The 26,847-nt window shown below is 41.6% G+C and overlaps 1 protein-coding gene across 5 annotated transcripts; it reads left to right on the plus strand.

Annotated features, from left to right (window-relative positions):
* The first annotated feature begins 835 nt into the window (after positions 1-835).
* KLF3 (KLF transcription factor 3) lies at positions 836-26,649 on the plus strand. Of its 5 annotated transcripts, none has more exons than XM_062575433.1 (7): positions 836-896; positions 5,005-5,043; positions 11,770-11,866; positions 19,086-19,581; positions 20,064-20,214; positions 24,687-24,847; positions 26,092-26,649. In XM_062575433.1, the coding sequence occupies exons 3-7, from the start codon at positions 11,810-11,812 to the stop codon at positions 26,271-26,273; spliced, it is 1,047 nt and encodes a 348-aa protein (XP_062431417.1). In that variant the 5' UTR covers positions 836-896; positions 5,005-5,043; positions 11,770-11,809; the 3' UTR covers positions 26,274-26,649. The 5 variants fall into 5 exon arrangements, with proteins under 5 accessions (XP_062431417.1, XP_062431421.1, XP_062431420.1 ...); XM_062575437.1 differs by lacking the exon at positions 26,092-26,649 and adding an exon at positions 25,689-26,041; XM_062575434.1 differs by lacking the exon at positions 836-896 and adding an exon at positions 1,247-1,355.
* The last annotated feature ends 198 nt before the right edge of the window (positions 26,650-26,847 follow it).

Raw genomic sequence — 26,847 nt, forward strand, 5'->3', positions numbered from 1 at the left:
GGCAGCGCCCGGGCACGCCGCGCTCACCACAGCCACGGCCCCCCGCCGCGGGGCTGGGGAGGGCGCGCTCGCCGCGGCCGGGGCAGGCGGGCCGCCGGGCCGGGCCGGGCCGTGCCGGGCCGGGCCGGGGGCGGCCCCGCACCTCTGCCCCGCACCCGCCCAACGCCGCGGGGCCGCGGCACGGCGCAGCCGCCACCCACCGCCACCGCCCCGGCGCGGCGCGGCACTGGGGCCGGGCCGGGCCGGGGGAGCCGCCGCGGCGCCCCGCGCCCCACAGCGCGCACCTCCCTTCCTGCCCCGCGGCGCTGGGTGTCGGCGCTGTTTTGCCGCGGCCGCCGCAGGCTGGCGGGGGGTGCGCGGGCAGGGCAGGGCAGGGCACGGGGTGCGGGCCGCGGCCGGGCGCCAGGCGCACGCCCCTGCCCGCCGCGCGGGCGGGCAGCGGAGCCGGCCCGGCAGGTTCGTCAGCGGCGCTGCGCCGCGCCGCGCTCCCCCCGCGGCGGCGGGGGATCGTTGGCGGCTGCACGAGGCCGGCTGCCCCCGGGGCGGGGCGGGCCGCGCCGCGCCGAGCCGAGCCGCGCCGCGCCGCGGCCCCCACCCCGGGGCGGGGAGCCGCCCGGCCCGGCCCGGCCCGGCCGCGGCCCTCCCCGCGCCCGCCGGCCGCGGAGCCGCGCAGGGCGAGCGGCGCCGGCGTCATGTGACGGCGGGGCCCGGTGCCAGCAGCCCGGGGGAGGCGGCCGAGGGCGGGCGGAGGGCGGGCGGGGCGCTCCTCCTCGCGCACAGACCCGGCGCCGCCGCCGCCGAGCAGCCGCAGCCACGGCGCCCTGGGACGCGCCGGCCTCGCGCCTCGCTGCCGCCGCCGCCGCCGCCGCCGCGCCCGGCCCCGCCGCCCCCCGAGCGTAAGTGCGGGACGGGGCGGGACGGGACGGGGCGCGGGCGGCGGCGGCATGGCTCGCTCCTGAGCGGCCGTGCCCACGGGGGAGAGGTCCCGGGCGCCGAGAGCGGCCGCGGGGGCTGGGGGCGGCGGAGCGGCTCACGTCGGGGCCCGCGCGGGGCTGCCGCGAAACTTGGCGGCGAGCGGGCGGCCGCGGCCGGGGCGTGCGCGCACCTGCGCGGCCCGCGGCGCCGCCGCCGGCGCCCTCCCGCGCCCGGACCCCCTCCCGCCGCGCCGCGCCGCGCCGTCGGGGCGGGCGGGCTGCGCTGCCGCCAGCCGCCGGCGTTGTGCCCCGGGCGGCAAGAGGCTGCTCTGCCGATACGAGACTAAAGTGCCGTCGGGTCGCTGCTGAGGGGAGAGAACTGCGCAAAACTGCGCTGGAGAGTGTAGCGAGTTCCTTCGGCTGTGTCGGGAGGGCGAAACGGTGCGGGGTTTTGTTTGTTTTTTGGTGGATTTTTTTGCGTTTCAGCAGTAGCTCCTAGGCGGTTCAGTGGCGCCCTGTCCCCTGTAAAACTGCAGTTAAGGGTGATACTGGCTCTCAAAAATGTATTTGTCTCACGTATTGTCATCTGATTTAAGGTCTTTAATCGTGATATGGATGGAGTTAAAACACACTGTTTGGATAGCACCGTGACTTAAATACAGAATTAGAAATGATGACCGTAATTAGCTTAGTTTTTCTAAATGCTTTTTATTTATTTATTTATTTAGCCTGAATGGGAATAGGAATATTTACTTTGGATCTTTGTCAGATGTGTGTCTTACACAGCTAGGTGGAATCCTGGAAAAGGAAGGCTTGATCTTCAGGAGCCCACACTGGGATATCACAGACTGGGAGAAATACCTATCCTAGGATAGTTCAAATGATCATTCAAGAGCTATATGAAAAAAATGCATTAAAACTGCTTTTTACACTCCCCTGGTAACTCAGTTTCTGTACCTGCACTGTCTGCTGTGTTTTATTTACTTCCTAGCCTTTGAAAATTCAGGAAGTGTCACTGTTTGTAAGGCTCAACTCTCAAAAGTTTTATTGTTATGATAAGCTAAATTTGCATGGCTGATGGAAGAGCTTTGAGGACTTGACTTTATTTAAACTAATATATCCAAAAATGCTGATTACTTGTGTTGAAAACAGAGGTTTAAATAGGGCTGCTCAGTCATGTTTTTTTTTCCTGTAGAATACTTCTAAGATACAGTCTTTTGGTAATTGCACGAGGAACTTATTTTATGAGAGGAACCACATCTGGATTTGATAATCCTGCCTGACCCAGAAGAGATTTACTTCAAACTAACTTTCCTCTTGTATTTTTAAGGATATAATATTTTGTCTACTATGAAAATACAGAAATCTGAAACTGATTTGAGTGGCCTTTTTGTCTAAGCAGGCAAATACTTTTTTTTTTTTTTTTTTTTTTTTGCATGCGGTGGGTAATAGGTAATGTGTTACAGACCACAAGGGAGACTGATGGTGAGGGCAGAGAAATAAGATGATAAATGGTCTCTTCCTTCCATGAGAAACTTAACTGGACAAAATTGCATCTAAGTAATAAAACTATAAGACAACCCTTAGGTACTATAAGTATTCAACCTATGCGATATCTGCAAAAGTCCTCAGATAAGTAGTGATGTAAGTGTGAGTGCGATTAGGCAAAAGTTTTAAGATACTACAGATAGGAGTTATACAGCTACCAAATTACTTATATTTCCAGATATTCAATGTGAAGAAAGTAAGGAACTGATACTATCAGCATAAAACATAGTAGTTCACATAGTTTGCAATAATGCATTCTCATACTTGATAATATTAGATGTCTGACCCATGAGGGGGAGTGTGTATACACATACATTACATACATAATGTATGTATGTGTATAAACAGTTCAAAGTATGTAAGAGGAGAGAGAGTACTGAAACCATAGATTTGAAGGAAACCAAATTTCTAAGTTATTCTAGTATATGGCATCTGGACAAGTTATGCCTTTTTCTGCCTCATATCATCAGCCTGATTATTTCATTTATTGAGCTGTATATTGGGGGTGATTCAAAAACAAAAGCAACATACCTGTAGTAAATTAGGTCCCAAAGTAAAGGCTCGGTATATGCAGAAAAGATGCAGAAAAGCTGGATTGCTAAGTGCAATATATTGCGAGAGTGTTGTTAGGTGCACTAAGTTACGTTGGTCCTCAGCTGTTAGGCAGTACTGCACAGGACGAGTGAGATATGGGCCAGTAAGCCCTAGTTTTTAAAAGTTACCGTTGTATTGATCTGATCTCTAGTTCAGCCCGTGGAGAAGGTACTTACTGCTGGACCGCGAGCCGCCTGTGGGGCGTAGTGGAGATTGAGCTCTGCAGAGCTGCTGGCGTTCTCCAGCCCCGTAATAAATAAATCGGTCCCGGGGACGTTAATCATCGTGACCTGTGGTGTCTAAAAATCCCGTGCTGCCTGGTGTTGTTAAGGGAGGCTGTTTGTAAACAGGGCAGGTCCCCTGCATGAGGACAGTGTTTTTATTCACACCCAGTGAACAAACACCTCCACCCAGCGCTGTTGTTCGACGCGGCTCCAGCTGCTCCCGAGCGGCGCGGGGTCAGGCCGGGCCGCCTCGGCGTCTCGCTGCGCTCCCTCCCCGGCGCAGCCAGCGGAGCCGTTTCCTGTTCTTTGTTTCAAGGCTGGGCTTTGCGTCACGCATTCCTGGTGGCATGTGTGCTGCTCCTTCCTGTCCGGGGCTGCGGGCTCCTGGGGCCCGAGCCCTGCCGCGCTGGCCGGGCCGGGCCGCCCCGCATGGGCCAGGCCCCCCCACGCGGGCCAGGCCGCCCCCACGCGAGCCAGGCCCTCCCCACGCGGGCCGGGCCGGGCCGGGCCAGGCCAGGCCCCCCCACGCGGGCTAGGTCCCCCCACGCAGGCCGGGCCAGGCCAGGCCGCCCCGCACAGGCCAGGCCCCCCCCTACGCGGGCCAGGCCAGGCCCTCCCACGCGGTCCAGGCCGCCCCCCACGCGGGCCAGGCCAGACCAGGCACCCTCCCACGCGGTCCAGGCCGCCCCCCACGCAGGCCAGGCCAGCCTCCTCCCCTCCATGCGGGCCAGGCCGCCCCCACGCAGGGTGCCCCCGCTCTGCCGTTGCGGGATGTCCGAGCTCGCCTCTGACGCCCGCCCACGGCCACCGTGCGTTCGTAGGCCACGAGCGAGCCCGAGAGCCGCGCTCTCGGCGCCGGGCTGCGTCGTCGGGGGCCCCCTCGGAGGCACGGGGGGAAGGGCGGCGCGGGTAGCGAGCGGAGGGTCCGCGCCTGCACCGCCGTATTTGGCTCCTGCCCTTCTCCTGCCCGCGACCCCCGCCGTGGGCACCCTGTGTTTCCGGCTCAGGTCGGAGCTGTGATTCCTGAAAGCAATACCTGCTTTCTCCCTGTCTGAGCTAGATTCACCGTCTTCCAGATTTAATGCAGAAAATGAGGCACTGCTGCCTAACTTTTCTTGGGGATAAATAGGTATGGCTGGCTTATATTTTGCATTTTTGAAAGAGTAAAAACGCATTTTTTATTCTTACTTGTCTTCTCCCTCCCTCCTCCCCCCTGACTACAGGCAGATATAGGGAAACATCAAGAGGAAATTCAAAAAGAGAACATAAATCTTTCTGTTGCTTTGAGTCTGACCGAAGAAGAGCTAAGGACCTGAGCCAAAGCTCATTGAAATCAAGAGAAAGAGTTGCATTAACTTCAATGGGCTTTGAATCAGGCCATGGATGAAAATGCAAGATGGACTGTTTCTTCCTCTCTGTCACTTATATGCTGGAATATGCCTGTTTTCTGTACACACAGAAATACTTCCACTCTTTTATTCTACTCCTTTTTATTTCATTCATTTCTTTAAGTAAATTTGTTTTTGCAGCTGCTCTTTCCGATGCTAAATATTAGTTGTTTGTGCTCACTGCAAGTGTCTTAAATCCTATTATGTTTTTTAAGTATCAGAAATGTGTACTTTATAAACTTCCTCTTTCAGTACTTAATTATATATGAAAAATATGTTTTAGTAAGTTAAGAATATGTGTATATCCTTATATCAACATGTTTCTTTTCCCTTCAGAAATCCAGATAAGAGGTGGTGTTTGGCCACACAGTTTTGGTAAGTTGTTCATTGTTTTTGTTACTCTCAGTTATTTTACTTAATTATTTTTCTGTTAGTTTTAGAGTACTGTTCATGAGGTTACCCAGTAGAACCTGAGTAAAAATCTTCTAATTCTGGTGCTGTTAATTTGCACAGAATTGTAATCATATTTATTTTTTTTCCAGTGACAGAACAAAAGTGTTGCACTTAACTGTAGTTTAATATTGGAAACAAGTGTATTAATTGTAGTAAATGTAGTAAATGACTAAATGTAAAAAAAAAAAAAAAAAAAAAAAGTGGCTCACACCTTTTTGCAACCAGAAGTTTTACAAAATCTGAGACCAAGATTAATATTACAACAGTTTTGTAAGCCAACTTTTTAATATTAATTAACACTGCTAACTGGAGATCTTTTAAAGGTCTTTTGTGCTGTCAGCATTGAAGCTTTGTGTTTTCATTCCAAGGCTAGTTGCTTCCAATCCAGAATATGAAGTTTGGCCGAGCTGGTTTTAGAAGAGGTTTAACCCTTCCCTGTTAAGAGTTCACTTGATGCTGAGGCTTACTTTTGTGGTTTCAGTAGCCTTAGTGGATATCTCTTGAGGTAAAAAGATGTAAGCATACACCAACCAAATAGAAAAATAAAGCTCTAACAGATTTTTAAATACTAAACCAAGTAAAAATGGAAAAAAAGCCCAAACAAACAAACCTGTCTGGTCTGCCTATCATGCAGTCAGTGTATTACCAGCAAACTTTATACACGAAGGGAGGGCAGAATTTCCTAAAGAGTCTAGGCTGCTTTGATCACAGTCTTATTTGTGCCCACTACGCTATCCAACTATTCTCCTCCTTCATTTTTTTTTCCATTTCCTTCGATGCACAGAAGTTCGTGGATATCTGCCCTATATTCAGATTAAACACTTAAGCTATTATTTATAAATGTGTACTTTCTTACTTTAAGATTTGATTTTTTTTCCCCGCCCCATTCTGTTAAAAATGTTAAAACTCTGTCTCATATGTTTCATCAAATAGAACCCTGTTAGAGAACAGTATTTTCTGTCATTCTTCTCTAGCGGTAATAAATAAAATTTATGTTTTCCCTTTAAAATTATCTTGAAAATTAACCTCTTAAACACAACAAAAAACAAAGTTCAGTTTGGAAAGGTAAGATTATCATACCATTCCATGTACTTTACTTGTTTTCAAAAGTCTGATCTTCTATCCTTACTAGACTGTTTCCCCTCCTAAGCAGTAGCTTGAGACAGGAAACCAGACAGCAGTCTGCCCTGATAAGGGAGAATACTGTCTAATGTAGGTGCCTCAAGACCTTTTCTCTCTCTCCCTGCAAGGTTCATTAAACATAGAACTGAGGAGTGAACAGGGTTTACATGGGGTCCATTTTTCCTTAGTAAAAATGACACTTTTTACGAACACTGTAGGGACTTTTTGCCTAGAATTTTGGCATAAAAGAGATCCATTTTCAGACATGTGGCTTCAAAGAGTCTGTAAAAGTGTTATCATAAATTTCATTGGATACTGATTAGTCTGCTACACAGCTGATAAATGATTATGTCAGAATAGTTCTAGGTCAAACAAAGCGATGTCAGCAAAGTTAGGATGCACAAATTGTGCAAAATGCCAGATTTTTAAGCTTGCTTGCAGTTCTGAAAATAGAAAGGTAAAAGATTTTCAGGTCAATAAAAAACATAAATAGTCTGAGTTTCCGTGCTATGCAGAAAGGACAAAAAACATTTTGTCACATAGAAATGGAACATTTAACTATGAAGGATTAGAAAAGAATAACAATTTTGATTAAAAGAACTGAAGCTTCTTATTTAGAAGCATATTAATCATAAAATAACATAGGGTGGACCTGTTGAGGTCATCTGGTCCAGCCACTCCTCTAGAATGCAGCATTGCACTCTGGAGTTTTTTGATTTTTGATTTTTTTTTAGTGACACAACTCAATGAAATCTAAACAAAATATTGTTGTTGATCCAAATATTCTTTTTTTAAATGCCTAATAAGTAAAACCTTCAGCTGAAAAAATGGTGCCTTGGTATCATTTTCTTCTTACTCCACACCCTAACATTTTCAACATTTTATTACCATTTCCCAGTGGAAATCCAGTGAATAAACCAGCAGAGAAGGCTACTGAGTAGGAAAATTTTTTCTTGGTGTACTAGTTCTTTATAATTTTCCCATTAGTGTTCTTTGAAGGCTGATCTGTTTCATTCCACCTGCGCTGAGTCTGGGCCTTCATTCCTTTCCCTGCTCTTACTTTGACTGAATCCAACTGTTATGCTGAACTTGAGAGATTCTTTGCCTGCTGCTATTTTGAGGCCCAGTGCAGTCAAGCACTTGCTTACTTCCCATTAAAGTCCATGGTACTTTTTTGCTGACTCAGGTCTTGATGAGCAACTGGTACTGTAAGTGCAAACAAATCTTGTCGCTAGTTCTGGAAAACACGTCTTCAACCCCTTCCTGGGAGTCCTGTTCTCAGAAGCTTGTTTTTCTCCATCTAACTGTCTTTCAAGGTTGCATTGGAGAAGATTGCTTACCTAAGTCCAAAAAACCTCCCTGCCCTTTGGATTTCATCAGTGGAGTCTTCTGATATTATCACTTCTCCTTAACATCAGGGGAAGTTTGACTTGAGGCTCACAGGAGAAGTAGTAGTTTCAGAACAACAGAGTAAGTTTCAAAGGGCTTGGGCCAAAGCGTTTTGGCCACATGACTTGCATTGGTTGCTAGATACCAGCAATGCCACAAACGCTGCAGTGTCTTTGTGGAGGGCACTCATGCAGCACTAATGTAGCAGATGTCATTACATTAATTTGTAATTATACCAACAACAACAGTGCTACTTGGAAGCATTTAAGCTGAACCTCACTGTGCCATAGAGCAACATTCCTTGCTTCTCCAGGCACAAGGATTGAGAAAGCAAGCTCCATGCGTGGTTTTGTGCAAGGAAGGAGAGGGGCAGAAGTTACGGTTGCCACCCCGCTGTCCACAGCAATAACGTCAGGTCTCTGATGGCGCTTCCAGGGATTTAGTGAGAGCTCTGTGCTAGAGGGAGGATTTGTTGTTGTTGGATGTGCACAGTCAAGATGGGCCCTGCACCCCGCCCTTTCCTTTCATAACAAGTCTTCATAGTTGGTGGACCTTGAAGGTAGGTGCACTGAACAGCCTGCATAGCTCCACTGCAGTTGCTCCTCTGCAGCTGTTCTGCACTACAGATCTATAATCTGAGGCCCTTCTTTAACTGCTCAGCAGATCTCATCTAGAGTAAATAATCTGTGCAAAACCTTGTTGTCAGAATACATTAAGTACCTTTAAGCTTTCATTTACTTACATCTATCACACCATACAGTACTAGGGAGTTGATATCAAGAAATCTCCAGTCCAGACAGGAAAATGAAACATTCCTTTTGGAAGGGATGATTTGCTGCATATTGAACCATCATCTTTAAAGAAAAAGGTCCTTTAATTATTAAGGGGCAGAGTTTTTATTGTTTTCTGTTTTGCTTGCTGTTTTCAGTGGACTTCAGGGACTTTGACTGGACTTTACCTTGCACCTGTCCTTATTTGCATACAAAAACCAATTGCTTCATTTGTCTTTCTGAAGTACAGGGTGTGAGCAAAATCTTATCAAAAGCCATGTCCTGTTTGGACAAGTTGGACTGCCTTGGCAGAGATCCACAGGGTGGAGTGAATGGGAGGAGGCAAGAAAGTAAAACTGGGTGGCTTGTTAGCAGAAAGAGAGAGAAGGCGACCCAAAAAAAAAAAAAAAAAGACGGAATGTTTGCCTACTAGATTGCGGTTAATTATTTAGTTTCAGATTACGTGCATTTTAAATTCTTTTAACTTACATTAAAACTTTTAATAATAATAATAAAAATAAATAGTTTATACAATATGTGAAAGACAGGCCCTGCTTTTTGGTACACTGAATATAAATGTATTGTTGTCTTTTCACTGCTTTCTTCGGGGTACCTCAGGAATGAGAGCTGGTACTTCAGTTTTCTAGAAATTAATTGTATTTACTAAACAATTTATGGGCTTTCAAACAAGTACATTATGAAATCAGTGTGTACAGTAGAACCCGACTGTTTTTCATTCCTGTATAATAGAAATGGATAAGACTGTTTACCTTCCCTACTGCCCCCTTCTCAAATATTTAGGAGAAAGATGGGGAGGTTTTTTTCATTAGTAGGTATTTTTTTTAATTGGAAGTAGCATGCTTTATTTCTGTGTCTGTGTGCACGCGCTTACTCACTAGTGAATGGGGTCCAAGCAATCAATTTGCAGCATTCTGTTTAAATACAAAGAAGTTTTTTTCATGAGTTTATTTGCAGTCTTGGGAGAGTCATTCTGAGCTAAATTTTAAATGCCAGACCCAAAGCTGGCTTATACTAACTCTGTAGCAACTATACCAGATTTCACAAGATAAGGATCTGACCCTCCAGTCTGGACCTACAGGACCACGCACCATACATTAATTGATTTTCTTTTCTTGAAAGTCTGTTTCCACTTATTGTCAAACTGGGAAAAGAAACCTATCTCTCTTAAGAGTAATGCATGTTAAAGGAATGCTCAATTTCCATACTATGAAACAGCAATAAAAATAACGTTTTCCTCTACTGTTCTTAGATGACTGCATCTGACAAAGATTGAGACCTGTTTTTTCACTTTTGCAGCACACTTTCTGTTTTCATTGTCTCTAACTCCTGCACAGTAATTTAGAGCCCTCTCAAGAAACACTGAAATGTGTAACATGACATATGAAATGCATGTAAAGTATCTTTCATACACTTTCTTGGAGAAAAAGGAGAAAAAAACCCTCTTGAATTGAAGAAAATCCAATTGTAAAACCACAAAAATGACAAAAAGAAAAACCTGGGAGCATGGTGGCTTACTTGGAACTATTTTCTTTCTTTTTTTTCCTTTTAGCTGACTAAAATAGTTGACTTTATCTATGCACATTTAAACTAAAAATCGAAAGTTTCTGGAAACCTGAAAGCAAGTAGTTACATATTCTTATATGTGAGGTCTGAAATGTTGCATTTTACTGTAAATATTTTTTAATATCTAAAAATACACATCATGGAAACAGAAATGTCAAAACTTTGTAACCACTCAAGGAAAAATGATAGCTTATTCACAACTTGCTCACAAACATGCTTAATGTATTCATAAAATTACCGTAAATTTTTAGCAAATAGTAGCATATTACAAAATACTTCTAAAATAAAACCGTTCACTTTATTTTTGCAGTTTGGTTTTATCAGGCCTTTGACTTTTGTAAGAAGAGTTATGAAGATACTTTCGTTTATTGTTTAGGAATTAAACTGGTTTATTCCCAGTATTCAAGAAGTATACTGTAGTAACATTTTTCTGTAAGTCATCAAGCTTTGTTCATACACAAAAATTCAGGATAGACTTAAAACAACTCATGCCATCTTACTTTGGAAGTTCTTACTAATTTTTTACCTACAAACACAGATGATAGTTAAATATTGGAAGACTGTTCATTAGGGTAGGCTTATTAGATTTGTTCTGATTTGGAGAAGATACATCTTAAACATTTGATATAAGTACCTGGGAGAATTTTCTGGCCACAATTACATGTATGGTGTTGCACCTTCAGCCCGCTTCCTTAGGATGAACTTGTCCTGGGGGGGGGTAGTGTGGTTGTATTGGTTTATTTCCAGTGCCATCTACTGGTTGGAACCGAGTTAGTGTAACATCCTTGTATCCTACAGAGGTCATGGTGCTTCTAGGCAGTGCTCTGCAGGGTATACTGTATGATCAGAACTTCCTCATAAAATACATAATCCCAAGTAGTTTATAAAAGCTTTATCAACACCTAAATGTCATTAAGAACAGTAATCCTTTACTTCCCTTGGCTTCTCTCTAGACTCTTTCTGGGCCACTGCAGAACTATCTGCTCCTCCTCTCCTTCATGATGTCTTTCCAAGTTGACCATGGCAGATGTGCAATGTGATAGTTAAGCTCTAACGTGCTTTATGTTAAGTACTTTTATCTCAGGCAGTTCAAAATATGCTAGAATTGGACAAGCAGAAAATGATAGAGAAAAGAAGTAGGGCTGCACAGAATACAATCTAGACTTTTTTGAAGTGTTGGGTTTGCGCAGTTAGCACAAATGGTTGTTGTGCTGTCAGTAAATCCATTCTTTCAGGGAAATAACTAATGTATGGCTTATGGGAGGTTGCTGCAGTGTGTCATGTACACCTCTCCAAATTAGTCCTGGTTTTTAATCTCTTTTCTTTTGCATTGATTTCGGTGTCATTGTATGCAATGATTTCCAACCTTTCTGCCCAGACTCTGAGAGGAGCAGCCTCTCCAGAATCAAATCACTGTATTATCAGCTTAACAAGTTTGTTCTGAAGTTGAAGTGTTGATGAAAAATGCATAGTCTAAACCATGACATGTTGCTTTCCACACTGACAGCTAATGAAAGTTGAGAATAGATGTGCTGGTGTGCACACAGTAAAAACTAAAATTAACTTCTGTTGAAGACAACAGTTGTCCCTTGACTTCAGTGGCAATTGGGAAAGAATAAAGTTGTGATAACTAAAATACTTTAAATGAACCATTGTCAAATATTTTAAAAGCTATGCTAGTTATAGATAAATACTCAGTCTGACAAAATAATAAGTTCTCTCCAATTCAGAAAGTTAATTCTTGGCTTTCCTGCTTTTCTAAAACATTGTCTGTCCCTTGTAGACCAGGACATCAGAGGCACCAGGACAGCTGAATAAAAAAGATGCTAATGTTTGACCCAGTCCCTATCAAGCAGGAGGCCATGGAACCTGTTTCAGTGGTAAGTCTTTTAAATTTTTTTAACTATTGTGATCATGCTATATTTTTCCACCTTTAAGTTTATGCCAAGATTTCTGTAAGCATTGGACTACTCTAGGAACTGCTGTGAAGCTGTATTTTGCTTTAGGGCAATCAAAGTCACATTCTAGGAAATCTTTTTCAGTAGTTTATGAATTTGTTGTCCCTAGAGGATGTTCCCCATCCCCTCTGCTACTGCTCCTATCCCCAGAGCACGGGGAGAACACCCAAGCACTCCTTAGCCATTGCAACTGACAAAGAAAGTAATGGCTTTCTGCTAGGTAAGTTGGGTAAATTATCTTACCATGGGCTCAGATGAGAACCAAGGCAGTGGAGGAAGAATAAGGGAAAAAAGAGGAAGGTAGGCATTTTATTTTATTTTATTTTATTTTATTTTATTTTATTTTATTTTAATTGGGTTAATTTTCATCAACTTAGTGTACAGGGTCAGCTCAACCAGGAGTCTAATAAAGTAACAGGGACAGGAGTGCGTAGCTGGAAAGGTGACAGTGAGAACTGCATTGGTCTAGGCTGCCAAGGAAGTGGTCTTACCTGTACTTCATCTATTCAACTTCCCAGAAAGGGAAGATTCTGTTTTTTCACCCTGCCGCCCAGCTTTGTGCTCCCACCATCTCTTTTGCCTGAGGTCTAGCAATTGTGTGGAGGCAGAATAATTTGGATCATTTGCATCAGCTCATTGAATGGTCAGTATGGGTAACTCACCAAAAATAAAAAAAACAATACTTTTTTTTTGTCAGATCAGAAAGCTGATCTGACTTGTTCTGCAGCTGCTCAGCCTACAGCAATGGCCAGGAGAAGGGAGAGAGAACAGCACTTCCCCTCTCAGCTGTAGTCTGCAATTAGATCAGATTATGTGTAACATGAAACTGCACCTGTAGAAAGGCTGATCCATTAATACTGTGGAGTCAGTGTGCATAAATTAGAGTGCATTAAACCCATACTCTGAATGTGTCTTTCAGTGGAAAGTTTGCTTTCTGCTTATTTAAAATATAGAACAATTGCCATAAATTTAAATGTGTCTGTAAAGAGTCTGATTTTTTTGGTGCTATTAAGACACATGTGAACTCTTAAATTTATGTAAATCGTAAAATTACAATTTCATTTTCATGGAGTTTGTTTGTTTACTTTTGAGCAATGCTAGAAAGATAGTCTATCATTGAGGCTGTAATTGTATTGACACTTTTGTCAGTCAAGAAAGTACATTAGTATCGGTCAGTCTGTCTACCATTTCAATCACAATTATTATATATTCTTACTAAGATAAATAGTGATTGCCTAAGATTATTTAAGGGTATCTAATTGTTTTTGTCAAAGGCAGAAAATAGGTCACATCCACAGTAAAGGAGCTGTCATTACACTAGTGACAGAAAATCGCTATGGAGACACTGTGAGCTGTCCTTTGCATGCATCTGCCTTCGTCTCCCAAAGAAGGCTCTGCAGTGGCTTACGATGGTGCACACAAGAGACAAGATCCATTCTGCAAAATGGGCAGGGTCAGTCCTTTGAACAGATAATCAAGGAAGGCATGAACAGTCCCCTCCCCAGAATGGAAGATGAAGGAGTAATTATGTATGCCAGGTGCTACATACAGATGTGTAACACCTTCCACGTATTGGACTTCTGGAGTCTTGCATATACCTCTAACTAACTATTAGATACTATGTAGAACATTTTACTAGATGTGTGTGCTTTCCTTTTATTTACTGCATAATGTGAAATAAAAGAAGGAGAGACAAACTGGAAAACTGCTTAGATTCTTTCCTGAGGGAGTTCAGAGGAAAGGACGCCGTTTGAGTGAGGGTCCTCTTGTGAACATTACTCAGATTTTCCTCAGGTTGGGGGTGTGTTTGTCTCAGCTCCTGTGCGTGCGCTGGCTGCTCCATCCGGAGCCCTTGAGGTCCTGGCTGCCCTGCGCTTCTCAGTAACGTGGTTTCCTTGGAGCCTGGCTGCCAAGGACCACTCAGCTGAAACTGTTCTGCAAACAATTTTAAAGGGAGGGAGGGGATCTTGATACGGAGAGAACGTAGCAAAGGATAACAGACAGAGTGTGTTAGTTTTCTTGACCTTCTTTTGAGGAGAAATTGTGATTTTTTTTTCCTGACTTAGAGCCTTTGAAAATCAGGATTTATTTGTATTGTATCTGTCATTTTGACAGTGTCATTAGAGGTCAAATAAAACAAAGCTCCTTAGGAATTATTGTTTTACCTGTTTTGATAATGAAGTGTATGAACATATACTGTCTGTAGGTACAAAGCTTGTCTTTAAAAAAAAAAGATTGGTTGGGTGGGAGACACAAACAAATTATAGTTTTGGCACCACTGCGTTTCAGGGCGTGTGGCTGAAAGGATTAACTATACTTCTCAAATGACTGAAGCTTGCACCCGAAGTATTTCATCACTCTACCAACAGCTCGAACTATTTGTCAAATTGAACTATGAAGCATACTTTATGATAGTTCTTAATGAAATAGTGACAGTCATCTCAGTCCTACCTCAGTATTCGCTGTGAGCAGTTTTTGAAAATTTGGACAAATACCAGTGAGCATTCAGTCACAGAAGTTGCTTTTTTATGGGTTACCATCTTTTTTATGAGTTGAAATAAGTAGGGTTTTTTCTGACCTTCAATCAGTCCCCAAAACTATTTGGTTCACCCCTTTTTTAAGACAAAGTGGTATGTGCTACATGAGAGGCTGAGTAACTAGTGCAATTAGAATACGAATTTCACATGATGAGAATACTTTTTACATGTATTATCTACTGCTTGAGTTGAAGCCTATTCGTTCTCTTATGTGATACTGATTTGACAACTTGCAGAAGTAGGTAAGCTGAATCATCATCTGTTTTTGCAACAAGCTGGTTGACTTTTAAAGTCAAATGCATTGGGTTTTGTAGTTTATAAAAACTTGATGAATTGCTTCAAAATCTGTTAGCCTACAAAACAAAAAGGGTGTTTCACTCTGGCAGTTAAAACAGAATTCAGCAAATTATATCAGATTAGTGCTTCATTAGTGCTTTGTAGTGTCACCTTATGGAAGCTGCAGTCTTCTGGGTGGTGAAAGGTATGCTTTTGACACATTTGGCCAGTCTTCATTCCTGATGGATTGTCAAGAGGAAAAGCATAGTGATTTCTTCTCTTTTCTGAATTATAGATTTAATTGTGTGAACCACCTGGATGTTTTCAAAAGATGCCTCAAAAATACTAGAAATTGCTTGTTTTTATTTTCTAGTCTATTGTCAGTTCAGTACTGGAGGTTTTATTCTGGATAAGCAGTAAGGGAAAAGAAATGAACTGCTTGGTAAGGTCAGTTTGGAGACAGTACAGGAATATATGCTGAAATACAATCCTACATCTTTATAATGATGTTCAAGGGAAGTGTGTCAGCTTAAATATTTTAGGAAACAGAGCAACAATAATTAGTTCTACATTGTTCCACCAGAATACTTCTAATCAGTGCTAAATATTTAGTATTGCCGATGTCAGATACTTCATATTGTTGCAAATCAGGAGCAGATCTAGTGAGGATGAAAAGCTGTGTGGCTGCAACCTTGCTGAACAACAAGGACTGCACCAGACAGTGCTTACAAGTGGGGAGAACCAAAAGTCTCCTTTTCTTCTCTCTCCCTTCCTCCCCTTCCTAAGTGGTACGAGACATTCTTAAAAAACACGGCCTGGTCTGTGTCTTAACGCAAGTTAACTGTTAACATCATTGTTCAGTTGTCATTTGATCTGTTTACTTCGGTGAGACTCTCGGCTGCAGCCGGGCCGGAGGTCCGTCTCTGTTCTGCTCTGCGGCTGTGGCCAAGCCTTCACGTGCAGCCAGGATTCTCCAAAAATGGGTGATGGCCCACGAGGGAAGTTCCAGGACAGGCACTAAAGGACTGTTCTTACAGGCTACCTAATATACGCCTGGCTGCCGCGATCAGTGACATTCAGAAAACCAAGTAGTTGCAGGGAGTTGTTCTTTTTTGTTTGCCATCACTGACACTCCCAGCTTGGAGAGAGGTGATGGTGAGGTCTCCCCTGCTCTCACAGTCTGTATCCCCAAAGCAGGACTGTCACTTCCCCAGCAAAGGGGGAGAAGTTGAAAGCAGTGCTTCCTGTCAGCTGAATGGCGATTGCTGTCACCCAGGGAGATAGAAACTGAAGCTTTGCTACATTATAGACAGAAAGCGTAACTATAGGACTGGCGAGATGTGTCTAGAAGTGGCTTATTCCAAACTAACTCAGAGTTTCAACCACCCTTCTCCGACAGTGAAGCAAAAGAATAGTCCACCCAACAGACGCTGTTTAATCTATTGCCTCACTAACGGCAGGTAGTCTCCTTTTGGTTTTTATAGACTCCTTCTAATCCCTTTTCACCATTCTTGTGCCCAATACAAATTTGGAAAATTCATAATTATGTGCACAAATCAATTCCAGAAATTCCTTTTATTTTCTTTTTCTATTCACAGAAGTGCAAGAGGCAGAAGGAGGTGGTCTTTCTGCCAATTCAGATTTCCTATTTATTCCTGTAAAGAAAATAATCTGAGGCCCCGCATTTTTGTATCATGACTTTATCTGCTGTTCAAACAGAAACGTGACAGTTAAAATCTCAAAAGGAAGAAAAGTTTAGAAAATGATTCAGCTTTTGTAAACTGCAACAAAAAACAATTGACGAATGTTAACTTTGTGCCAGCTTAGTTACAACAATAAAAACCTTTTTTTTTTGCAAATTAATGCAAGGCATACGGAGTAATACCAGGTCCCTAAGATAATTGCTTTTTAAAAACAATTGTTTTATTCCTAATTCTTGAAGAGTATTTCTTGCTCGTCTAGATTTATTTTGCTTATATTTTCCATTACATAACATTTTAATACTTTGATATTTTTCTAATACCAGCTTAATGTTATTTGAAGAATTGAAAGAGAATAACTGTTTTAATAGTAGAGGTACAGCTTGGAAATGCTTCATTCTGTAGTGGACTCAATTTACTGACAATGTTCCTGGAGATTCAGATTTCATAGTCTTTTTCTTTCTGGTGTTCCTTTGCATCTTTCTGAACTGTGGTTTTCAGAAGACTGAGCTTGTTAAAAAGTGCAGCATTGTAAGGCTCTTGTTGTGCATCCATTCATGTGGGCTGTGATACGTGAAAGGCTATTTAGATAATACCAGTTTATTATTTTCAGATAACTATGGTTTGAATATAACAGTAGTTTAGTTGGATGAAAAGTGCACATTCACCTACACTGGGACATGCCTCACAAAATGCAATAAATGTTTGTATATGGTGACCTTGTGACCATCCCTGACAAACTTGCAAAACTGCAAATACACTAATGCTTAGTTGTACTATGGAACGCTTACACAGTTTTTTGAAGCTGAGTAGACTTTGTACTCCAAACCAGTAACACTAGTTTTAATAGAAGGACTTCATATCTCTAATGCATTTATCGTTTGAATTTCTGCTTACACCCATAACTTGGCTCAGGCTTAGTAGATACTAAATAGTGTTAAATATTAAACTCTATTAATATTCAGTAGCTTTGCTTAGATTTCTGATAATTCTCATTATTGCTTGACTCATTAATGCCGATGAGTTCATACAACTTGTCTCACTCAGAATTGCTTGCAATAATGATATTTTAGTAGAATTCTGAGTAACCAGTTACCAGCAAAGACAGACTTTTTCACAGACTGAATTTGCAAGAATAGTCAAAAGAAGATTAATTAAACAAAATTGTAATGTTTTTAATATAGTATTTACTATTTGAAGAAATCATTTTTAGAAGAGTTTTATTACTATCCACCTAGTTCTCTTCTAAGTGCCATTTTGGCATAATTTCAAGCCATTTGGCTTGAAATTAATGTTTAGCTATAAGTATTTTACAGAACAGGTGACTCCACTCTTTCGTTGTTTCTCATCACAGTAGTATGAATCAAAAGAAGAATACACCATTTTTTTAAACTCACATAGGACAGTTTCAAACAATAATGGGGAAAAGGAAGACAAATACATTTGTGTTATTTTGCAATAATACTTCTAGTTACCATTGATATTTAAAATCAACTAAATGTCCCTCACATGGAAGACAGAGGTAAGAAACTAAGATGATTTAAAGCTTGAAGTTCTCATCTTAAGAAAAAACATATAGAAATGGCATGGAAGTGACTGTATAAAAGTACAATAGTCTTACAGTTCTAATCTTTGTTTCTTCCTAACATTTTGAAGATTGTTTTTTTTTTAATCCCACTTTCCTAAGTCTATTTGATGCTAAAGAAATAAGATGTCTTTAACTGTTGTCATGAAAGGTATCTTTAAGTATCTTTTAAATACAAAATTGATCTGGATAGTGGTTTAATAATATACTCTGCAATATATGCTAATACTTTTTGGTTTACAGAAATTGTTTTTACTAAAATGAGGAAATGATCGTTTAGGTTAGGAATAACTTTGGGCTTTGTGTGATTTTGTAATGAGAATTGCTAGCTACTACCACTAATTGACAGGAATATTCATCCAGCACACCAAATCTTTATTCTTTCCTACTAGGTTACTCAGTTTTTCAAAGTCACACTGTCTATAATTAGCTTTTTTTTTTTTAATCCCTTTCTCAAAAAAAAAAGTTTAGAATTTACCTGTTGTACTCTATTTTTTTCTCACCTACTGCTCATATAGTTCAGTTGTATAATTTTTACTGCTCAGGGAGTTCAGATACATATTTTCTTGTTTTAGTGAAGTTTTGGTTTATGATTACTTTGGCAACTAATCAATTTGATCAATTACTTGTTTAACTGATTGGTATTCATTACTTGCAATTCTAAGTCCAATTTAATTGCTGTCTTGCTTGACTTTATGGGTAATGCCATGTACCTGCCAGGTTGATTAAATATGTGCAGCTTAATGTATGAAAAACACTTCTTTAAGGAAGAAAGAGTTGAATATGCCTTGAGGATTTGTTTCCATCATTTGTGATATGTTGCTTCTGAAATAGTGAATCAATACTTGAATAATTTACTTTGTGCTAAATATTATGCTTCTTTAATGTACTTTTAAAATAAAAAGTACATGAAAATGCTTTCTTGAAACCTTTTCATTTTGCCTCAGTTTTATTAACTGCCATTCATTTTCAGAAGCAATTGTGTGTGTGCATGTGTTGATTTTCTTTTTCTCCCTCTTACCTTTTCCCACTCCTCCTAACAGTCATATCCGTCCAATTACATGGATCAAATAAAGCCAAACAAATACAGCGTCATTTATTCTACACCAAGTATGTTGCACAATAAATTCTACTCAAACCCCGAAGGACTATCAAATGGGATCCAAGTGGAGCCAGTAGACCTTACGGTGAACAAGCGAAACTCGCCGCCTTCAAGTGGAAGTTCTCCTTCCCCACTGAAATTCCAGACTGTAGCCAGGAGAGCTTCACCTGGACTGGCCCTGTCCTCCCCGAGCTCACCTATCAGTAAATTCACACCATCACCTCCAGGAGTACAACCTATTTCCATGCCGATAACCATCCCCCCCGTCATGGCCGCAGCACTGTCACGCCACGGACTAAGAAGCCCTGGACTGCTCCCAGTTATCCAGCCTGTCGTGGTCCAGCCCGTCCCTTTCATGTATGCGCCCCACCTCCAGCAGCCTATCATGGTGTCCACAGTGCTTGCGGACGAGATGGAGAATCCAAGCAGCATGCCAGGTGGGTGTTATCAGACTTCCATGCCAGCTCATCCCAGGAAAATAACTCTATATTCAGGCACTTCTTAGTGTGTTTTATTTTTTTACATTTTAGGAAATGGAGGACTAATTCCTTTTAGTTCTTTTGAAATAATGCGTATAACTTACTGTGTGAATATTTTCCCAGACTTACCAAAGTCATATTTTACTCTAGTTTATACTTGCATAAAGCTGTTTATCTTAGTAGACCTCCTGAGATTTGAACTGATGAAAATGAGCATTTGAATTCTAATTCATCAGGAGATAGACTAAACACTGGGAGGGCTTGTGTTTTAATATGAATTGTGTTGGAAGTTTTGTGTTTTAATACAAACTGTGGCACTAAACATAAAGTGGCTGGGGGATTTTTTTGGTTTCTAGCTATAGATTTTACCCATATCCTTTACTTACACAATGCAGTATTTTTCATCTCTTGTCTTCCCTTTCGTACCATCTCCTCTACAGTGCCTGTCATTGAGTCTTACGAAAAGCCTGCACTGAAGAAGACAATTAAAGTAGAGCCAGGAAGTGAACCATCCAAGACTGACTTCTATCCTGAACAAATGTCACCTCCAGTGATGACTTCGTTGTCTCCCCAGCAAGTTATGTTGCAAGAGTAAGTAGCCAATGATAGTCCCAAAATAAGCAGAGGAGTGTAATGAAGTTCGTTAGGGTGGCTACTAATTCTGGAGGGAGAGGAGAGTTGCTATGTTTTAGAACATGTGACAAAATATCAAAAAAAATTGAAGCATTAATCGTTGCTGAAGTCAGCAAAGTATTAGTCTTTCTTCCCCCAACTGCTGCTGTGAGATATGGTTTCAACTTTTTCTGTCCAGCAATATAAGCGTTGATACATATTTATATATAGTAAGCATATAGATCTGTCATATTTATGAAATGCATTTCTAAAGTGGGACTAGACCCAGTCCTACAATCCACTGAAAGCAGAACTCCCAATAAGCCAGTGCTACCTCTTTATGAAAAAACGACAGCAAGCTGGAAAAATACTGCAAGGACATTTCATACTGCTATCTGTATTTTTATTGCCTGAAATATTTCTTACAAAAATATTCTTGTGACTTTTCTTTTTCTTGGAGGACTACTCTGCCTTTTAGTAAGCTTTGGCTACCCAGTGGAAAGAAACCCTCCAGGCCTGCAAGTTCTTTATGTAACCAGTGATATTTCATATTTACCTGAGACTAATGTTTCATGGATGTTTCTTCTGGCAGCACTCTCTCCTCCCCAGCCCCATGTTTCCACCCCACAACCAACTCATTTGCACTGGCACAACTATTATTGGAGCACTTCATGAACTGGAGAGCAGAACTAACCAGGGTTAAAACAGTCCTATTTGCAGAAGGCAGAAAAGGACTAGGAACAAGAAGTGAGACTGGGATAGAAATCTTTTTACTGGAAAAATAAAAAATACCTCAGGAAGTACCTGAGGAACCACAGCCACACCTCCATTTCCTGATTTAGGGACAATTCTGAACATTTCTGCCAAAGTCATGGAGTGGTCTGGAATCTCGCCCATCATCCTGCCCAGGCAGCAGGCACTGCCGTAGGCAGCCCTGCAGCTGTTGGAGTGGCTCCAGTAGAAGCTGGAGCAAGGAATTGAAATAAAGCTGGGCTCATGATACACAACCTCCAGATGTGTTTCTTTCCTTTCTGCTCACCATCATCCTTGGAACAGTTGTATGGGCCCTCACTTCCTAGAGTGAGGAAGGGAAGGGAAGAAGGACCCCAAACCAGCACATGAGTGTAGAAAGATGGGGTGATTCCTACCCATGATAAGGTGAATTGCAATACCAGAGCTGATGGTCCTCTTGTAGTTAGCCCTCTTGGTTTTCCTGTCTCCAGCCAGGTTATACATGGTTGCCAGACTGCAGTCTCCTTGCAGTCATCTGTTACTGCATTTAATTGCAGTACTTACACCTTTTCTGCCTCTCGGGGAAGATGCCAGAGTTAACCACTTGCCAGCCTGCTTTCATAAAGCAGAATGCTGTTATTTTAAAATAACCTTACATATTTTATTACAGTAAACTTACAATAAACTAGTAAGCATCCATGTTTACTGGGTGATTATTTATCTTCTGTAATGGACCTGCCACACACAGCAGTCAGGTCTGTCTGTACTTGAATTAACTTCCAGGTCAGGACTGTCAAACACTACAGTTTACTTCTGTTCTTTGTTAGGCCTCTTTAACAAGCGCTAACCAGTAAGTGCTGTTCCTGGCTTGTACCACACCCTTCCTCTGAGGCTGAGACTTGTACAGATGCCACCTGCTTTAATTATTTCCCAGTGAGTCCAGTTTCCACAGGAAACCCATGGATTGAATGAGGAACACAAAATTTGGTATATTTTATAGACAGCATTGTTACAAAATCCTTTGAATGATCCATCTCTCCAAAGCATCTACTCTGCTGGCCAGTCTACGGGCATTACGTTTATGGAGATAATGTTGTCCTATTGGAATGACTTTTGTTGCTTCCCAGCTGGCCTGGAGAGCTGCAGTTCTTGCTCATTCCTAAAGCAGGCCTTTTTTTAGTTCAAATTCTGCTGCTGATCTACAACCAGCAGATTGTAGGTGGTGATTTTTGTTTTCTCATTATCTAAAAAAATATATAAATTATTCAAGTTACAACATTGGAGGCTTAGAATGTGGAATATTTCCTGTTGTCTCACAGCTTCGTCAACCTGTTGTCTCTACATGATGAGCCTTAGTTATAGAATTTTTTTCTTTTTTTGTCATTTGCCATAGGTTCCAGCTGCCCAAAGTGCACTATTGAAACACATTAAGGCACGTTAAGGAGGCATAGGAAACCCTCAGTCTCACTTTTAAGTGACTGATGCTAAACTAACATTAGTTTTTCACATACACATTACATATATAATGTGGGGATTCTTGCTGGACTTTGACATGGCTAGTAATTGACAGAACTATGTATTTTTTTTTCTAAAATGAAATTTTAGGTTATAATCTCTGACCAAATATAAGAAGCGTCTTTAATATCTTTTTTTTTTTTTTGCGAGTGTAAGCGAAGTCAGGCTCATGGTGCCAGCATAGCATGGTGTATTGGTAAAGGAGGTGGAGAAGTTGCTTAAGTAAATCGTAACATGATTTTGGGAGGATACTGTTACTTCTTTTCAAAATGATGCTCACATGGTTATACTTGCATTAATTTATATGTAGTTGTGTAAGAAGAATGGAACTGTGAAGAGGTAGGAATGTACTTTTATTATTGAGTCTTTATTTACTTCTGATTTTTGACACAAGCTTTTTTTTTCTTAAACTGCCAAGTTCAAGTACAGTTTTAAACCCCCTTGATTATTGGTAAAATTCTGTAGTTTTACTAACCATCTTTCCTCTAAAGGGAAGATGAGACAGCAATGAATTTTGAGTGCTTTATTTACACACTTGTAGATCAAAAACCATTACAAGTAGTATAGTGTCAATATCTTTTTTCTCTATTTTTCCAGAAGTTAGTGTCTCCAGGACAGGCCTCCATATATAGAGACCAAAACCTGGACCAGCTCTGGCTGCCCCAAGCCAGAGCTGCTTCAGAAAGAGTAGTATGCAGCAGGTTTACAACTGAGCATTGCTTCAGAAAAGCATTTCTTTAAAAGCTAAGAAGCCTGCCTTTCTTATTTAAGAATATGTACACGTGTCACCATCTGGGGTTTCCTGCCATTACAGTATTTTTAGCTACATTTAATGTGTGCTTGAAGAGTACATACCTACCACCACCCAGCAGTCACAGAAACATCCAAGAAAGAATTTAGCTCCCAATTTGAAACTTGTAATTCTGATAACAGAATAAACAACTGAATAGCAGAGAAGAAACTTTCCTCACATCAGTAAGTGCCAGCCTGCTGCTGTGGAGAGTATTAGAAAGTATTTCTCTGGTTAAATCATACACGAGATCTTCTTTGTTGTGCCTGATAAGCCTTGACCTAAGGACCTTGAGCACATGCCCTTGATTTTGCTGAGAGATGCAGGCATTGAACATTTCTGAAAATTAGATCCTAAAGGAACTTGCTTTTAAGTTTCAGTTAAACCTAAGTGTTACTAAAGTAATACAGCAACTGAGAAAAGGCTGGAGTTCTGGAAAGCTTATTTCTATCAGATGGAAGAGCTGTTTTACAACAGGGAATGCTAATATCTGCACATGATATATTTCAGTTAAAAGCTAAAAAATATCTAAAAGTGCTAATACAAGTCTGCTAATTGGTTGAAAAGTATTGCTTTGTGAAGCTGTAGGATCTGTAATGCCTCTTAGGTTTTTGAAAAACCTTTTTGCTTCCTTTTTCTAACATTGACACTGAAGAAAGAGTCAAGTTGGACCCAATTCTGAAGCCAGGGTCTTGCTTGAACCTAAATAGCCATGCTTACTGACATCTTTTTAAAAAGCTGGATGCATTTTCACGTGCGTGGATGTTTATGCTCTTATTTATTACAGAAATCCGTAATGCAGGATTCTCTTACCTGCATCATACCTGTGGGCTTCAAGGCAAAAAAATACACTGTTTATGAAGGTGGAGAGCCCGTGCAGACATCCTGTGGGTGCGTCACACAGGCTGAACTCCACTTTTAGGAATGGGCGTCAGCGGTGCAGGGAGGCCGCACCCTCCTGCCAGCCCCAAACAGGAAATTCTTAATTGCTCGCAAAAGGAGCGGCTGGAACAATAAAGATCGAGCGCTGCTTGGAAAGCCTGAAGATACGATTTCTTTAATAATATGGGAAAGCTGTTCCCAATTACAAACCTATTAGTTCAGGAAACCTGGGTTTGTCTGAGAAACAATAATTGGAGGATTTTTTTCCCTTTTAAGTTTTAAAAAAAGATGATAAACCTTATGATCAGTAAAAATGGCTGTTTCATGCCACAAAGGGAGTAAACATTTAAAAATATGACTGCTACAATCCATGAAATCTGCTAAGCCCTGTTGAATTTTTCGACATGCATGTAATGTTGTTCGTTCTGCCAAGAGACAGTGGTAGCGAATAAGGGCTCTGTCATGAATCATCTTAACTGAGGTTTGCTGTGCTAAATATTTTTCATTTTTAACATTCAATTTGACTTCACAGGAATCACCCTTCAGTTATAGTTCAGCCAGGAAAGAGACCTTTACCTGTGGAATCCCCGGACACGCAAAGAAAACGCAGAATACACCGGTGCGACTATGAAGGCTGCAATAAGGTCTACACTAAAAGCTCCCATCTGAAAGCCCACAGAAGAACACACACAGGTTTGAACATTGTTCTGCTTTTCTTTCATCAGGTCTATGGTAAAACAGTAGAGTAAGCTTTTAGTTTGCACTGATCAGCAGATTGCACAGGTGTAAATAATAAAATGACATATGATAGATATGGCAGTGTTCTGAATATAATTACAGGCCATGAGAAGGAAAGATGTAACAGGAAGAGCCCAAAACAAGACATTTTAAGCCAAAGCAGGATCATGGTTTCTGCTGGTATACTTTACATTCACTGGCTCTTTGCTTATTTTCTTTCCAGTTGCTTGCAGATTACTCACTCTGTACACCCTGAAAACACCAAATTGGTCAAATTGCAGTACCTCAATGCTTACATCACTGCTAAATTTGACCTAGACTTCCATGGGAGTAGCCCATTTACAAGAGTCTGGACTGTGTGCCAAATATAAGTAGGTCTGGCCATGTGGACATGCTAACCATTGGTCCGATAGTGCACTTTTCTGAGTGCCTTTTTAGTGCTTTTTCTGAGTGAGCATTCTGATAAAGATTTCTCCACCTCTGTTCTCTGTAGATATGTTCATTGTGGCATACTGAATGCGAGATACGTACGTGTACACACACACACACACACACACACAGAGAGAGAGGGCTTCGATTTTTACAAACACAAAGTTCTTTTTACAAAGAACTCCATTTTAGGTAAAATGGAGTTCAGTTCTTAACTGTCTTACATCTACACAAGCCAGACCTTTACCTGGTTGGCAGCACAATTGTATAAGTGAGAATGAGGATCACACATTAGAATATAATTATTGAGAGAAATTTTAAGTTGAACTACTTGTGACGGTGGTACCATTTATTTTTACTACGGTAGGTTTGAGAGGTCACAGCTGGATGTCAGCCTGGTGTGTTGAATGATGGAAATAACCCTTCTCCTCCCAAGTAATTTGCAATATGAGGTCCTGGTTTTGAAAATAGTTGAACAAATGGTTAAACCTTTACACTGCTGGGCTTGATGAGGCAAAACAAGTGCTAATATGGCAGAGGAACAGAGAGACGATAATAAAATGAAGTTGTGGCAGGAAACAATTTTTTGATCTGTGAATGTTAACTGCGCAGTTTTGCAGTGCAGAGCACTCCACAGCACAGGGCTGGTTGGAGGTTTTTTGGGTAAGCATGGAAGAACTTGCTGGAATTTGAGAAGACCAGAGGATAAATCTGTTGAATTATGGGTATATTTGTGTCTTAAATCACCAATTCTGTGTCTCTTTTTCTAGGTGAAAAACCATACAAATGCACTTGGGAGGGATGCACGTGGAAGTTTGCTCGTTCTGATGAACTAACACGGCATTTCCGCAAGCATACTGGAATCAAACCTTTTCAATGCCCAGACTGTGACCGTAGCTTTTCACGTTCGGACCATCTTGCTCTTCACAAAAAACGCCACATGCTTGTCTGAGTGTCTTCTGTCCCTGCCTGCCTTCCATCACACTTTTTAAAAAAAAAAAAAAAAAAAAAAAACGTGCATTTTAATTTGGATTCAGCTGGTCTGAATCTCTGAGTTTATACCATTAAAAGCTTACATATGGTCAGTAATAGATGTTATCTAACCCTTCTACGTCCTTGCCACGGGTCAGACCTAAAGAATGTGAACACTTTTTTCTTTTTTTCTTTTTTTCCTGGGGATGCTAAGCAAACCCTTTCAGCAGACAGTATGTTTGATGTATTCCTTTGTGAATAAGGGAACTTGTAAACTAACAGCTTTTGTTGGTTTCTTCATATAATCAACCCAGCATATACTGATAAAGTAGTAAACGTTATTTGAATATCCAGAATGCTAGTCCTTGCCAGAGACTTTATTTATGTGCCCTGTAAAGGATACACTCTCTTCTTATGCTCAACAATGCAATGAACGGACTCTCCCATCCTCATTGGTTTCTGCAATATACTTAATACAACAGTTTAGAAAGACACCTGATTCAGAAATACCCTGTGCCTGAACAGTGAATAATACTGTAAAATTTGATCTAATC

Source organism: Rhea pennata, chromosome 4, assembly GCF_028389875.1.
Source record: "Rhea pennata isolate bPtePen1 chromosome 4, bPtePen1.pri, whole genome shotgun sequence".
In the NCBI taxonomy this organism is placed as follows: domain Eukaryota; kingdom Metazoa; phylum Chordata; class Aves; order Rheiformes; family Rheidae; genus Rhea; species Rhea pennata.